The 13623-nt window shown below is 44.7% G+C and overlaps 1 protein-coding gene across 1 annotated transcript; it reads left to right on the forward strand.

Annotated features, from left to right (window-relative positions):
- Positions 1-7465: 7465 nt before the first annotated feature.
- LOC309381593 (uncharacterized protein) lies at positions 7466-13221 on the forward strand. The gene is made up of 4 exons (XM_081932757.1): positions 7466-8593; positions 10376-11197; positions 11864-11896; positions 12862-13221. Exons 1-4 carry the CDS (start codon positions 8482-8484, stop codon positions 12909-12911), a joined length of 1017 nt encoding a protein of 338 aa, XP_081788883.1. The 5' UTR covers positions 7466-8481; the 3' UTR covers positions 12912-13221.
- Positions 13222-13623: the final 402 nt, after the last annotated feature.

Below are 13623 nucleotides of genomic sequence, written 5' to 3' on the forward strand. Positions count from 1 at the left end.
TTGTGTTGTAATAAAGAGCTGTTGTTACCGTTAAGCCTGCGAGTATCTATCCATTACCCAATCTAACACTGGCGACAAAGGTGGAATCGGAAGGCAACTAGGCAAACCGAAAAGAGCGTAGCGATCCAGCAAGTACATCCAGCCCGGAACTCAGCACAGCTTCGAGCAGCCACTTTTGAGCAGCAAACTCAAAATGCCCTCAGAACACAAAATGGCCATGCACACCCCACAGACTCCGTATGACCAGTCACCGAGCACTGGGATTCGTACATGCTACGATTTGACTGCTTCCTTGAGGCAAGTGACCTCATGGGCCTTTCTGAAGGCCGCAAGAAGAACTGTGGGTACTGTGGCCGGAAAGTGTTCAAGACGGCCGGAAAGTGTTCAAGACGGCAAAACTGCTCCAATCAGTTGCCTGGTCGGTGCTCCAGCAGACACTTAGGACTCATTACGCACCTAAGCCATCCAAGCATGTTTACCAGCATGAATTCAATTTCAGGAATCAGAGAGATGGCAAGTCGATTAATGAGTACGTTGCTGCACTCCGTAAGGCAGCAGCGTACTGCGAATTTAGAGACTTAAGATGAGCTGATTCTGGACCACATAATATGTGGCATTCGGGACATTAATTTACAGAGGAGGTTGCTCACAAAATCAAACCTCACTCTGCAAATCACCTTGGACGAAGTCAGGGCGTCAGAATCAGCCGTCAAATCGACTGAAACTCTGCAGCGCCAAAGCGCGCCCCAAGAAGCGCGGAAAAGCATATGCGTTTATTGCGAGGCCGCAGAGCCCGAGAGTTCTGAAGGAGAAGAAGATGACAGCTGCCGCAGTAGCCGCGCCCAGCTGGCGTGTACTTTCAAACAGCGTCTCCCGCCTTGCACGAGCTTTGGAGGAGACCATGTCAGATCGGCTTGCCATTTCCATGATGCAAACTGCCGAGAGAAAGGGGCACATCGCAAAGGTGTGCGGGAGCAAATTCACTGCCACTGCCTGACAGCCTAGAGGCGCACCAAACCGCGAACCGAGGCCCAGCCAAGGGGCCTGGAGAAGCCACCATGGCGCTCAGAGGGCGACAACAGAGTCACCCACCACACATCAATCAGACAAGTCTGCACCAGGCAGCCAAAAAAGCTGAAAGTCACAGTCCTCATCGAGGACTCTCCATGTGAGATGGAGATCGACACCGGGTCATCACTGACCATCATACCATGGTCTACCCTGAAACAGGCTATCCCTAGCCTCAAGAAGCAGCACCTTCGCACCCCTAACATCCGCCTACACGATTACCAGGGAAACCGGGTCCCCATCGTGGGCCAAGTCACCTTCCAAGTGAACTTCAAACAATTCAGCAGAAAACTCCCAGTGATCGCTGAGTGGTCAGCGGCAACCTGCAGAGCCTCCTAGGGCTAGATTGGTTCCAAGCCCTGGTCCTAGAGGTGACCGGTATCAACGCCTTGAAAGACGACGGCGCTGAAGCCATCTTTAAGGAGTTCGAGGATGTTTTCGGCACTGGTCTTGGTAAGTATGTGGGGACTCCAATTTCATTTAATTTGGACCCCAACATAGCCCCAATAAGGCTAAAACCCAGGAGAATGCCTTTTGCTCTCCGCCCCAAAATTGACAGGGAAATTGACAGGCTCGTAGGCTAGGGAATCCTAGAGCCGATCGATCATGCACGCTGGGAGACCCACATAGTGACACCTGTCAAATCTGATGGGTCAGTCTGCATCTGCACAGACTACAAATGCATAATTAATAAAGCGCTACAACAAAGCACCTACCCTGTACCCATTGTACAGCACCTCCTCCATTCATTAGGCCCCGGAAAAATGTTTGCTGAATTGGACATTATCATGGACGGAGGCTAATATTGTATTATTACCTAAGGCGAACACAGACCAGGTGTTTATACAAAACTACAGACCAATCTCACTGCTAAATGCAGATTACAAAATCTTTGCCTCAATAGTAGCAGAAAGGTTGAAAAAATTTCTTACATCATTCATCCATACAGATCAAAATGGATTCCTCCCCAGAAGACAAATTAAAAATAATATGAGAACTATGTTGAACATTCTTGAATATTATGAAGTGCACAATGAAAAACAGGTTGCACTAATCTTTCTCGATGCCCAAGAGGCATTTGATAATGTCAACTGGGAATCTCTGCACCAACAATTAGAATACATGGACTGTGGGGATAAATTTATAAACATGATCAGAGCAATTTATACAAACCAAAATGCCAAAGTAATAATCAATGGTGAATTAACACAAAGTATTGTAATCCAGAAAGGTACAAGACAAAGTTGCCCCCTATCCCCCCTGCTGTTTATACTAACCCTAGAAGTACTAGCCAGGAATGTACGTAAAGAGGTACAGATAAAGGGACTAGAAATCAAAAAGGAGCAATTTAAGTTACAGGCCTTTGCGGACAATCTAGTGTTTGTGCTAGAAGATCCTATAAAGTCCGGTACGAAACTCATTGAGGAATTGACAGAGTATGGGAAAATAGCGGGCCTAAAGATAAATATGACAAAGACCAAAATGCTGACTAAAAATATGACATCAAAAGCAAAAGAGGAGTTAACGAAGAAATTGGGTATCCAAATTGTCAAAAAAGTTAAATATCTTGGTATACATTTATCTGCGAGATGTGTGACCATCAAAGAAGATAATTATACTAATTTGATTAATAAAACTAAGAAAGATCTAGAAAGATGGAAAAACCTACAACTGTCCCTGATGGGCAGGATCGCAGTTATAAAAATGAATATATTACCAAAATTTCTTTTCCTATTTCAGAATATTCCCATTAAATTAGAAAAAGGTGTCTTCAAGAATTTGAACCAATTGGTTTCGAAATTTATTTGGCAGGGAAGAAAACCAAGAATAAAACTTAAGGCTATGCAAGACACTAAGGAAAAGGGAGGATTTGGTGTACCAGATTGGGAACTCTATTATACTGCGGCCATACTAACATGGCTAAGGGAATGGATAATGCTGAGAAATAAAAGATTACTCAAATTGGAAGGCCATGACCTCCAAGCAGGCTGGCATGCCTTCCTCTGGTATGAAAAAGGATCTGCACACAAATATTTTAGTAGACAATCTCTGTTACTAATATGGAACAAAATTAAACATGACCACTATACCAAAATACTTATTTGGCTATCTACGATGGAAGCACACATACACCCAAATTTAATCAACATGGAAAATATGACTATATTAGAGTTACTGAACAGGCAGGGGGAGATCAAAACCAGATCAGAACTGACATCACAAGGAGTACAAGTAGAATGGTGGTCTTATTTACAGATACAATCAAGGTATGCACAGGATAGGAAGAACGAAGGTATTGCCAAAGACTACACAATATTAGATAAACTTTTGATATAGACAGAAAACAGACTGATCAAAGTGCTGTATAGATTCTTGTTGGAATATAAGCTAGAGGAGGAACATGTCAAAGAAACCATGGTCGCCTGGGCGAAAAATTTCGGTTACAATGTGGAATTGGCTAAGTGGGAAAAACTTTGGATACTTAATCAGAAACTAACATTGGCTACGGTGTATAAAGAAAATCTTTATAAGATGTTCTACAGATGGCATCTCCCCCCAGCACGGCTTTCCAAAATGTTCAAAAATCTGGCCCCAAATTGTTGGAAGTGTAAAAAAACACCAGGCACTTTCTATCATATGTGGTGGACATGCAATGAGGCAAAAAAATATTGGAAAATGATTCAATCATGGTTAGAACAAATGGTGGGAGAACAAATTATGTTTAAACCAGAAACTTTTCTCCTAGGCATAATACCGGAGGAGTTTAAGAAAGATACACTTTATTTAATTATACATATACTAACTGCAGCACGCATAACCTATGCACAGTATTGGAAAAAAGAAAATACACCATCAGAGCTTGATATAATCAGAAAAGTGTTGGCCTGTGCAGAAGCAGACAGGCTCACTCTGGAACTTAAAAATAAAGGGGAATCAGAATATTTTGAAGTATGGAACAGATTTTATGATTGGTATAAGACAAGATGACAAGACTGGAACAAATGTATATATTGTGATTGGACAGAAGGACAGACAATGTATTAAGTAGATTAATTGTTAATGGTTGAAACTAGCTGTACATAATGTGAATGTATGATCACTCCGACTCCGCAGTATTGCATTGTTTTAAATGTAAAAATAATAAAAATATATGAATTGGACATGGCGCAGGCATACCAACAATTGCCTGTAGATGGCGCTGTGGTGGAGGCCCAAACCATTGTGATGCACAGGGGTGCATTCAAATGTCACCACCTGCAATTTGGCATTAATATCGCCCTGGACTGTTCCAAAGTGTCATGGTACGGCTTTTGCAGGGGATTCCAGGAGTCGTCTCCTATTTCGATGACATCTTGGTATCGGCTGCAAATGAGGCGCAACTTTTAAAACAAGTACAAGCAGTTTTGGCTAGAATTAAAGACAAGGGCCTCCGTCTCAAAAAGAAGAAATGCCAAATTAACGTGCCAAGGGTTGAATTCCTAAGATACCAGATCGATGGCTCTGGGATTCACCCGACCACACAAAAAATTAAAGCAATTCAGGACGCCCCCACACCTCGCAATCAAACCAAGCTGCAGGTGTTCCTCGGGCTCCTTAATTTCTACAGCGACTTTCTTAAACAGAAAGCCACCATTGCTGAGCCCCTACATCGCCTCCTGGTTAAAAACGTGAAGTGGTCTTGGGAAAAAGCCGAGGCTGCCGCATTTGCCGCAGTAAAACGACTCCTGTCGGCAGATTCTTTCCTCGTCCAGTACAGCCAGACCCTGCCATTGGTGCTGACCTGCGACACTTCACTGTTCGCCGTCCTCAGCCATCGTATGCCCAACGGAACCGAAGCCCCTATTGCATTTTACTTCAGGACTCTATCCGCCGCAGAGCAGAACTACAGCCAGATGGACTGTGAGACTTTGGCTGCTGTGGCACGAGTATCTTTATGGATGGGACTTTGAACTGATTACAGACCACAAGCCGTTGTTGGGCTTACTGGCTGGGGACCATCCTACCCCAGTGTCTTTATCACCCCACATGACCAGATGGACTATTTTCCTGGCTCCCTACTTCTACTGCCTTATCCATCGACCTGGCTCCACTTTGGGGCACGCTGACACTCTCAGCCGCTGCCCGCTGCCTGAACTTCTTGCTGACCCTACCCCCAAGATGCCAGTCCTCCTCATTGACTGCCTGGAGACTGGGCCTGTCACGTCCACTGATGTTGCCTGTCACTCTGCGAAGGACTCCACCATCAAGCAAATTTTGTACTGGGTGTGGAGGGGGTGGCCCAAGGGGCCTGTTGGGGCTGATTTTAAAATGTATTTTCCTAAACACGATGAATTATCGGTGGTAAATGTCTGTCTACTGTGGGGAGAACGGGTTGTTGTTCCACCCAAACTGCGCATTGCAGTATTAGAGGCTTTACACGTAGGGCATCCTGGAATAGTCAGGATGAAGTCTTTGGCTAGGAGTTACGTGTGGTGGCCTAACATGGACAGGGAGATCGAAGAATGGGTGGCTACCTGCACACCATGCCAGGAGTCCACACCAGCTCCCCCAGAGGCGCCCGCTAAGGAGTGGGAGCAACCTCAAGCACCGTGGTCTAGGGTGCACATTGACTTTGCTGGCCCAATTCATGGCCAGACATTCTTAGTAGTTGTCGACGCCTACTCGAAGTGGTTAGAGGTTGTCCTGATGACCTTCACAATGGCAGAAGCGGTTATCAAGGTGCTACAGAGACTTTTCTCCATGCACGCCTGCCCAACGTCTTGGTCTCTGACAACAGGCCCAATTCATGGCCATGCAATTTGAGACCTTCCTAGCAGCTCAGGGAATCAGGCATGCCCTGGTCGCACCATTCCATCCGGCCTCCAATGGTCAGATGGAGAGAATGGTGAGATCTGCAAAAGAGGCCCTCTCTAGGATGGGCCCGGGAGATTGGCAAACACGGGTTGACCATTACTTACTAATTCAGCACATCACGCCCAGTGCCACTACTGGGAGAGGCCCCTCCAAGCTTCTTATGGATTGCCGGCTAAGGTCCCACTTAGACCGGATACACCCCAATTATTCTGCCTCATCGCCCCCAGACTCCACAAGCAAGATTCAGACTTTTCGTGTAGGGGATTCAGTATACGCTCACGACTACACCGGGGGAACTCTGTGGATTCCTGCCACAGTGATAGGCATCACTGGCCCTTGCTCTTACCTCCTAGAGCTTGAGGACAGTAGGAATTGGAGAAGGCATATTGACTAACTCCGTGGCCGCCTCTCCAACTCCACTCTTAGACAACCAGAGGTAACTCCTGCACGAGTTAACTAAAGTCCTACCCAAACGGAGCAAATGCTCACTCCTTCCACAGTCACCTCAAGCCCAAGGGTACCGGGAAACCTATCTGATTTTGTTGCAGGCCCGCAGCGAGCTCCAAGCGAACCGGCTCCAGAAGCGCCAGCCACGGCATGTGAAAGGTTCCAAGAGCTTCCACCAAGCGGAGCTGCAGAGCAAACAGGTCCGACCTGTCCAGGGAAAACCCTCCTACTGAATTGCGCAGGTCAGGCAGAGCTACACAAAAGCCCGCCTACCTGCGTGACTACGTAACCAGTAGGATTGTTCCATCTAAGAGGGGAGGGATGTTAGATACTTATAACAACTACAGTGGCTTCCACCCAGGTCCTCTGTTCCGGTGGGAACAGAGGTTTAATCCTATTGGTCGAAGGGTCTGACAGCTCTCTATAAAATTCTAAGAGTATTTAATTTTGTATACTGTTTTTTATTGTGTTGTCTGTACACCGCCCCGAGTCCCTTCGGGGAGAGGGGGTGGTCTATAAATTTAATAAATATAAATATAAATATAGATATAGATATATAAATATATATATCAATCTGGGTTGTTCTCACTTGTTGTGTTATAATAAAGAGCTGTTGTTACCATTTTGTGTGTGTGTGTGTGTGTGTGTGTGTGCGCGCCTATCCATTATCCAATCTAACATCAGGTGTTCATGTAATAGTGTGAAGATGCAAATTGTAATCCCGCCCGGCCAGAGAAGTTCACATGGCAACTTTGGGACAGCCCATTGTACTTCACTGACTACAGAGGGGGAGCAACTACAAACAAAGGTAACAAAAGGCTGGGCAGGAATCTAATCAAGTGTGAATCTGGATCACCGCCTTCCTATGGGAAAGGTTGACAAGCTTTAAAGCGGTCGCACCAGCAGAACCTACGCGGGAACCCCCCCTCTCGCGGCCACGTGACCAGGGGGATCACGGGACGAGGCCGGCCCACGTGCTCGGAGAGCCCACCCCGGAAGCCGCCCTGCGCTGGCGGTCACATGATCCGAGGAGGCCAAAGGGGGAAACCGGTCACGTGGCGGGGGCTGGCTGGCTGAATGTGCCGGGCGGGCTTGGGGGGAATCGCCTGGGCCTGAGGGAAGCGGCGGGCGGGAGCGGAGAGCCTGGAGCGCAGCGGGGTCCGGTGCTGAAGGTCGGGGTGGGGCAGCGTGAGCCTTGGAGCAGATCGAGGGCGCTGCTTCGCTTTGGGGCGTCTTTCGAGGGGAGCCTTTTCGGGTTTGGGGGCCGAGGTTCCAGGGAGCCCCCTTTTTTTTCCGGGGGAGCCGGAGGTCGGGCTTTTTTTTTTTTTTTTGGAGGGGGAGTTCAGCTGGGCCTCCCGCGGACGAACTGGGGCGAGAGACACCCGAAAGAGCGAGCGGACCGTAACGGAAATCCGCCAGCGCCCTCCGAAAAAGCGGGGAGGCGGCTTGGATCGGGCTTTTGGGAGCCGCTCTAGAGGGCAGCAGAGCTCCGGGCAGAGGAAGGGTGGAAGTCGCATTGGGTGTGGGGCGCGAGGAAAATCCTCCGAGAGGGAAGAGGCGTTTTTCAGGCGGCCCGCTGCTGCTTTTGTTACGGTTGCGGAGAGGTAGATTCTGGGAGGACGGGGCTTGGTGCTGAGTAACGCCGGAAAGGGAGAATTGGGTTTTTTGAGCTCGAGAGCAGGGAATCCAGCTCCATAGGTGTGTTTTGTAAGCTTTGTACACGAGTTTGTATGAGGTCGTTTACTAGGGGAGGAGAAAGTTTAGGGTGTTGAAGCAAAAGGCATGGTGAAGAATAACGAGCGTGGGCACCGATACTAGATAACCCATTTCGCTCTCTGGAAGCATCGCAAATTTGGAGGAACAGGACAGGAAATCTGGGGATTTCACTGGAGAAGCTTCTACAGTTTTGAGTGGCTTTTTGTAGTTCCCAACAAGTGGCATCGTTCCCAATCTTGTTAGTTTGAGACCGGTTTAACAGTGTAGAAAGAGTCATCACCAGGAAGCTTATATTTTCTTTAAAAAGGAGCGTGGGTTGGAGCTGGACTTCAGTCAGGTCCCTGGTGGTCAGTATCTTTTGCCTCCTCAACCTACATCCAAGCCCAGATAGAAACCATGCAGAAAGAAGAACTGGGCATGGATGAGAATCGCAATCCAGAGGAAGAATTGTGTCTCATGGGAGGAAAGAAGGAGAAATGCCATAATCTCAACAACCGCATCCGAACAGGTAACTTAGCCACTGACCAATATTTTATGTTCTAAATTGTTTGGGTCTATTATGGGGCTTGCAAAAATCCAGGTGCTTAGGCATGCAGGTCTTTGCAATTAAAACTATTGAAAGGTTTCTCAGTTATGCTCCCAAAGGAGCTTCTTTTTAGCTTCACTGCCCATCACCAAATTTTTGCATGAGTCCTCTTAATCTGTAAGCCCAAGGAGTTACTGTGACCAATGGCTTTCCCCAGCATAAGAGAGTACTCGTATTTCAGTTGTTGCCTTAACAATAAACTTTCAGAGTGGAATCCCTCCAGCCAGCTACCTTGCTTTTCTTTTCTTAATACTCAATAACCTAAATCATCAATTGCCCTAAATTTCCACAGAACCATGGGCTTCTCTTATTGCTGAGAGAACTTACTTTCTCCCAGAGTTTTTTAATACATTAGTGTTTTCTGTTTGAGTCATTGCCTTAAAACCTGACTGTAAAGGTTTCTTTGATGCCAGATAAAGCAAAGTCTCCTTTCCCTCATTTAGCAGGAAGATCACACACTATTCTTTTGTACTGACCAGGGGTGTTCCCCCTTTTCTTTTCTTTTTTTATATCTCTGTGTATCTTGTGACTTTACTGCAGGGGCCATGTAAATATTTCAAAAAAATCCAGTGTGTATTAGATGCATCCTTTCTTGTCCATTGAAAAAGGTGCAGTTGTCTGCTACTTTAGCTTATGTACTGATTTGGCATATAAACATTTAAATCAACCTTCTTCTCCAACATTGGGGGCAGGAAGAGAACTGGTTTGTTTAGAATACAAAGTTTAGAATCCTTTGAACACTTGGTTTTATTTTGTGGTTTCTCAATTTGTTGGAGAGAGTTTCACGATTGTGATGTGAAGACATTTTTATCTTTTGAAGGGGATTGAAAGGTTTGAGTTTATATCATGTGCTTTGACATGAAAGCCTTCTGTTCATCAACTTGATCAGTTGCCATTACTTATTAGGAAAAGCTTTAAGTGAATAAACTGATAGAAAAATCACTCCTTTTCTCCCTTTTTCTGTCTTGCTTCTGTGCCATGTGTGAAGGAGGAAAAAACAGTCCCTTCCCCACCAACTTGTTTAATGGTTTTATCAAGCCTAAAGAATTGTATTCTGAGTCCTTGTTTGGGCTGAGTTATAGGATGCTTTTCTGACAAAAATGTGAAGATAGCTCATTCCAAAAAAGTTAATCCAAAAAAGTTGTCTGTTAGAAGCTGCTTATCGTGGAGAGCTAAACAAGGAAAATAAACAGATGCTGAGTAAAATCTGTTTTAAACATTTGCTGAACCCCACATAGCACAGAAATTCTTCATTCTCTTTATTTTGCAACAGCAACACCATTATTTTTCTTGAAAAATGTAATATTACTTGGGAGATTTAGCAGCTTAAAGGGCAGCTTTTTAATGAATGAGAGCTCTAATCATTCGACATTCTCCCAGTCCACCTTGAGAACTAACTATAATGGCAATAGGAAGTTAAATTTCAGCATCCTGTTTATTCATAAAACTGAAGAGGTGTGTTGCACAGTCTAGGAACAAAATGCCCTGTACAAATACATTGATGAAATGACTTAGCACCTTCTATTACTGAACCTTCTAATGGTAATGCAGTAGTCTATATGGAAGGTGGCTACAGGGGGAAAGTAGAAATGGTGGGGGGTTTTCCCCCTCAAAAGACCTTCAGTGAAATATTTTAAAGGGGGGAAACGTATTTGTATTCTGCAGTTAGTGACAATAGATCTCAAATTTGCTTTCCTTCCTCAGGATCATGGGAATCAAATGGATATACTGCAAGTTCTGAGATAGTTGATGAGCCCAGTGTCCCCCTGAGTCCTTCCAACAGCCTCAACATCCGCAATCTCCAGCTGTCTGAGCGAGACCCTCCCCAGCATACCCGCCGTTATCCTCCTAATTTCCATCATGGCCGGCCCTTCCGTCCTGCCTACCGCAAAACTTATCGAGGCAACCCCTCAGACCGCAAGGAATGGGGACCTAGCACTAATGGCCACCACTGTGCTCCAGAGGGTCTTTCCAATGGGAGATGGCAGCATCGACGCCGTGGCTATTCTGACTCACCCTCCCCATTGTCTTCCCCCGAATTGGAACGAGTCAGCACTATCAAAGCCAGTGAGAAGCCTTCTAATGCCTCCAGTGTAACCACTGAGGAATCCGAGAAGGAAACATGGTCACTCTTTCGGCCCCTTCCTGCTTTCCCAGTTGATAGCAGCAGTGCCAGGATCATTCCCAAGATCTCTTATGCCAGCAAGCTGAAAGAGAACTTGGATCAACCAGGCAAAGCCTGCCATGTTCCAGCCTCGGCTGTCCGCACCACTAATAGCCTCCCCAACTGTGTCTTGGCGCCACCCCCCTGCAGTCCCCCGCCAACCGATAGCAGTCGGCGGCAGCACCTGGGAGCCATCTTCCAAAATGAATGGGGCCTCTCCTTTATCAATGAGCCAGGAGCCGGGCATGGAGGAGGTGGTGGAACAGCACCAGTCCAGGAGACAGAAAATGCAGATGCTGAAGCATGTTGGGAAAACATGGAAGCCAATGACTGGCAGGCTGCAAGAAATTATCATTTTGAAGGTAAGATAGCTGGATGTCTGCATGTTTTGAGGTTGTTAATCTATTGGCAGCAGAATACATTGAGCAATTTTCAATCATAAATCACATTTTAGGTGCATAGAAACCAGCTATTTTAATTAGTGGAAGGGGGGCATGGATAACATTTTTTGCCCACAAAAAACTTGAAGGGTAATAAGTAAAAATCAGTATTCCCAAAACAGTATTCCCAAAACTTCATCTTCCATGTTTATTTGGTAAGGGTACATTGACCCTTTGAATCAGTTTTAAATTAACAAGTTTCAAAAGGAATCTATCGTTCTCTGTATTACTTTGTTTAAAAGGCTAAGGAAAAAAGGTGTATTCATTAAATTTCAATGAGGTCGGTGAGAAGCTTTTGTGTTTCATTAAGAAACCTTCACATTTTACTTCCAATTATTTAAGTATTACTATATGTTCTAGCATTTAATTTTAACCAAATCAGGCTTCTGAGTTTTGGTTTGTTAAATAATACATGGAGATGGACATGTGGTTGCTGCACATCTTGACCAGCTTTTTTCAATTTAATTAAAATTTAGAAACTTCCTGTTGGACAATAAAGACAATTAGAGGGACTTATAGTAGGTATTCTTTGGGAATAAAATACAGTAATGCTTGACTTCTAATCTTTTTTCTTCTCTCTTGAAACAGAGTGGAGCCATATATGGGAGCTACATAGTCAAGGTAAGCAATGGAATAACTTTCTTTTAGAATTCTTAGATGAATCTACATTCTGAGATGGTGCAGCTAAGCTACCCTGTTTCCTTGAAAATAAGACATCCCTGAATAATAAGCCCAATCGGACTTTTGAGCGCATGCACTAAAATAAGCCCTTCCAAAAAATATTGCAACACAGCAGCACCCATGAGGTGACCACGCTCGCCACCTCCTGCACCTAAAAATAATAAAGATCTCCCCCAAAATTAGGCTAAGAGCTTATTCTCGGGGTCAAAAGAAATAAGACCCTGTCTTATTTTTGGGAAAACACGGTAGTAATGACTACTCCAATTGCATAGGTAGCTATTTTAATCTTGAATGGAGATTATATGGGGCCTGTGCTGTGTTTTCATACTCCTAAAATTGGTTGAAATTAAGGATTATATTTAGGGATTAGTCCCTCTAGTGGCTCAAGGTTTGCAGGAGGGTACATTACATGAAGTAAAGGTTTTCAAGTGGAAAGTAAATTGGAGGAGGGTGGAGGAATCATAGGAAAAGGCTGCGCTGCTCCACGGTTTGTGGGAATATTATTTTTTTATCAAAAACAGCCTTCCCCTATTGAATGCCCTTTTATATGCTGATGACCATAGCTGTGCTTGCTGGGGATCCTGGGAGTCCAAAAAGTTTCTGCCCTATGGTAGATAAATTTGTACAAGCACAAAAAGAAACAAGAGCCAAACTGGATCTCACAATCAGGTGAGAGCAACATCAGAGTAATGTTATTCTAATTTTGCACCCAAGACTATTCTTATGGGATAATTGTATAAATTGCAGCAGATATGTAGAGGGCATTTTTTAAGTATCCATTTATTTTGGAAGAGGAGTATATCTTACAAAAAGCATAGAGCTGGAAATTTGTGTGCTACCCATGTAGCATCTCTCTTTAAAGATACATTTTTCATCATACTTTCCATTTTTATATTTTCTTCTAGCTCCTAGCAGAGTGATGGTCTACTCGGAAACCTTGGATGGGAAGGGTTAATTCCATGAACATCCAGGGGAAGCACCACTAAGATATGGGGGGTGTATGGGAAGAGGCAAAGCAACCCACCAACCCTCTTGAAGATTGGAGAATCTGGGCATCTTGAAAGGGGAAGCTATGCCACCTGCCTACCTCCCTTCCCTTGCTGTTTTAGCCTAAATTGTCCTGGGTGAGGCTCATGCCTCACCCATTCCCCACCATCTCTGTCTATCTCTGATTCAATGCTCTGGTTTTTAATTTCTTCACATGGTCTTTAATTTCTCTGGATTCCCCTGAAAATAAAGGCAAAAAAAGAATTTATTTAAATTCATTTCTCTTGCCATAGCAATGTCTTATTTTTTAACACAGAACTTTCGTGTCCTTCCACCAGGACAAGGAAATGGCAGTGAGAATAACAGTGGTTGTGCTAAAAGGGACACAAATGGGATATTTGAAAGAGATGAAAAATTTCTATGAGTTTTTGCAACCTCGCAGAATATCTTGAGAATTTTATTTGATGAGATATAGTCAGCTAAGAAATAATATGAGTGTAATTTCTTAATTTGGTTTTGCTGCCCTTCAAACTGGTACAGTACAAATACCACTTGTCATGAAATTTCTAGCCTTTTTCCCTGTGTTAACATGTTTAGCAAGCTGTAGTGCCAACTGAGCACCAAAGAATCTACGGTAGTTCTAAGAGGAAGATATAAGGTTGCATCTCAGTGATACATGA

The sequence above is a fragment of the Natrix helvetica genome, assembly GCF_964273705.1.
Source record: "Natrix helvetica genome assembly, chromosome: Z".
Classification (NCBI taxonomy): domain Eukaryota; kingdom Metazoa; phylum Chordata; class Lepidosauria; order Squamata; family Natricidae; genus Natrix; species Natrix helvetica.

Coding starts and splice junctions, on each gene's coding strand:
- LOC309381593 (XM_081932757.1), top strand. CDS start 8,482: ATGCAGAAAGAAGAACTGGGCATGGATGAGAATCGCAATCCAGAGGAA. Junction 8,594..10,375: donor CAACAACCGCATCCGAACAG/GTAACTTAGCCA, acceptor TTCCTTCCTCAG/GATCATGGGAATCAAATGGA. Junction 11,198..11,863: donor AAGAAATTATCATTTTGAAG/GTAAGATAGCTG, acceptor CTCTTGAAACAG/AGTGGAGCCATATATGGGAG.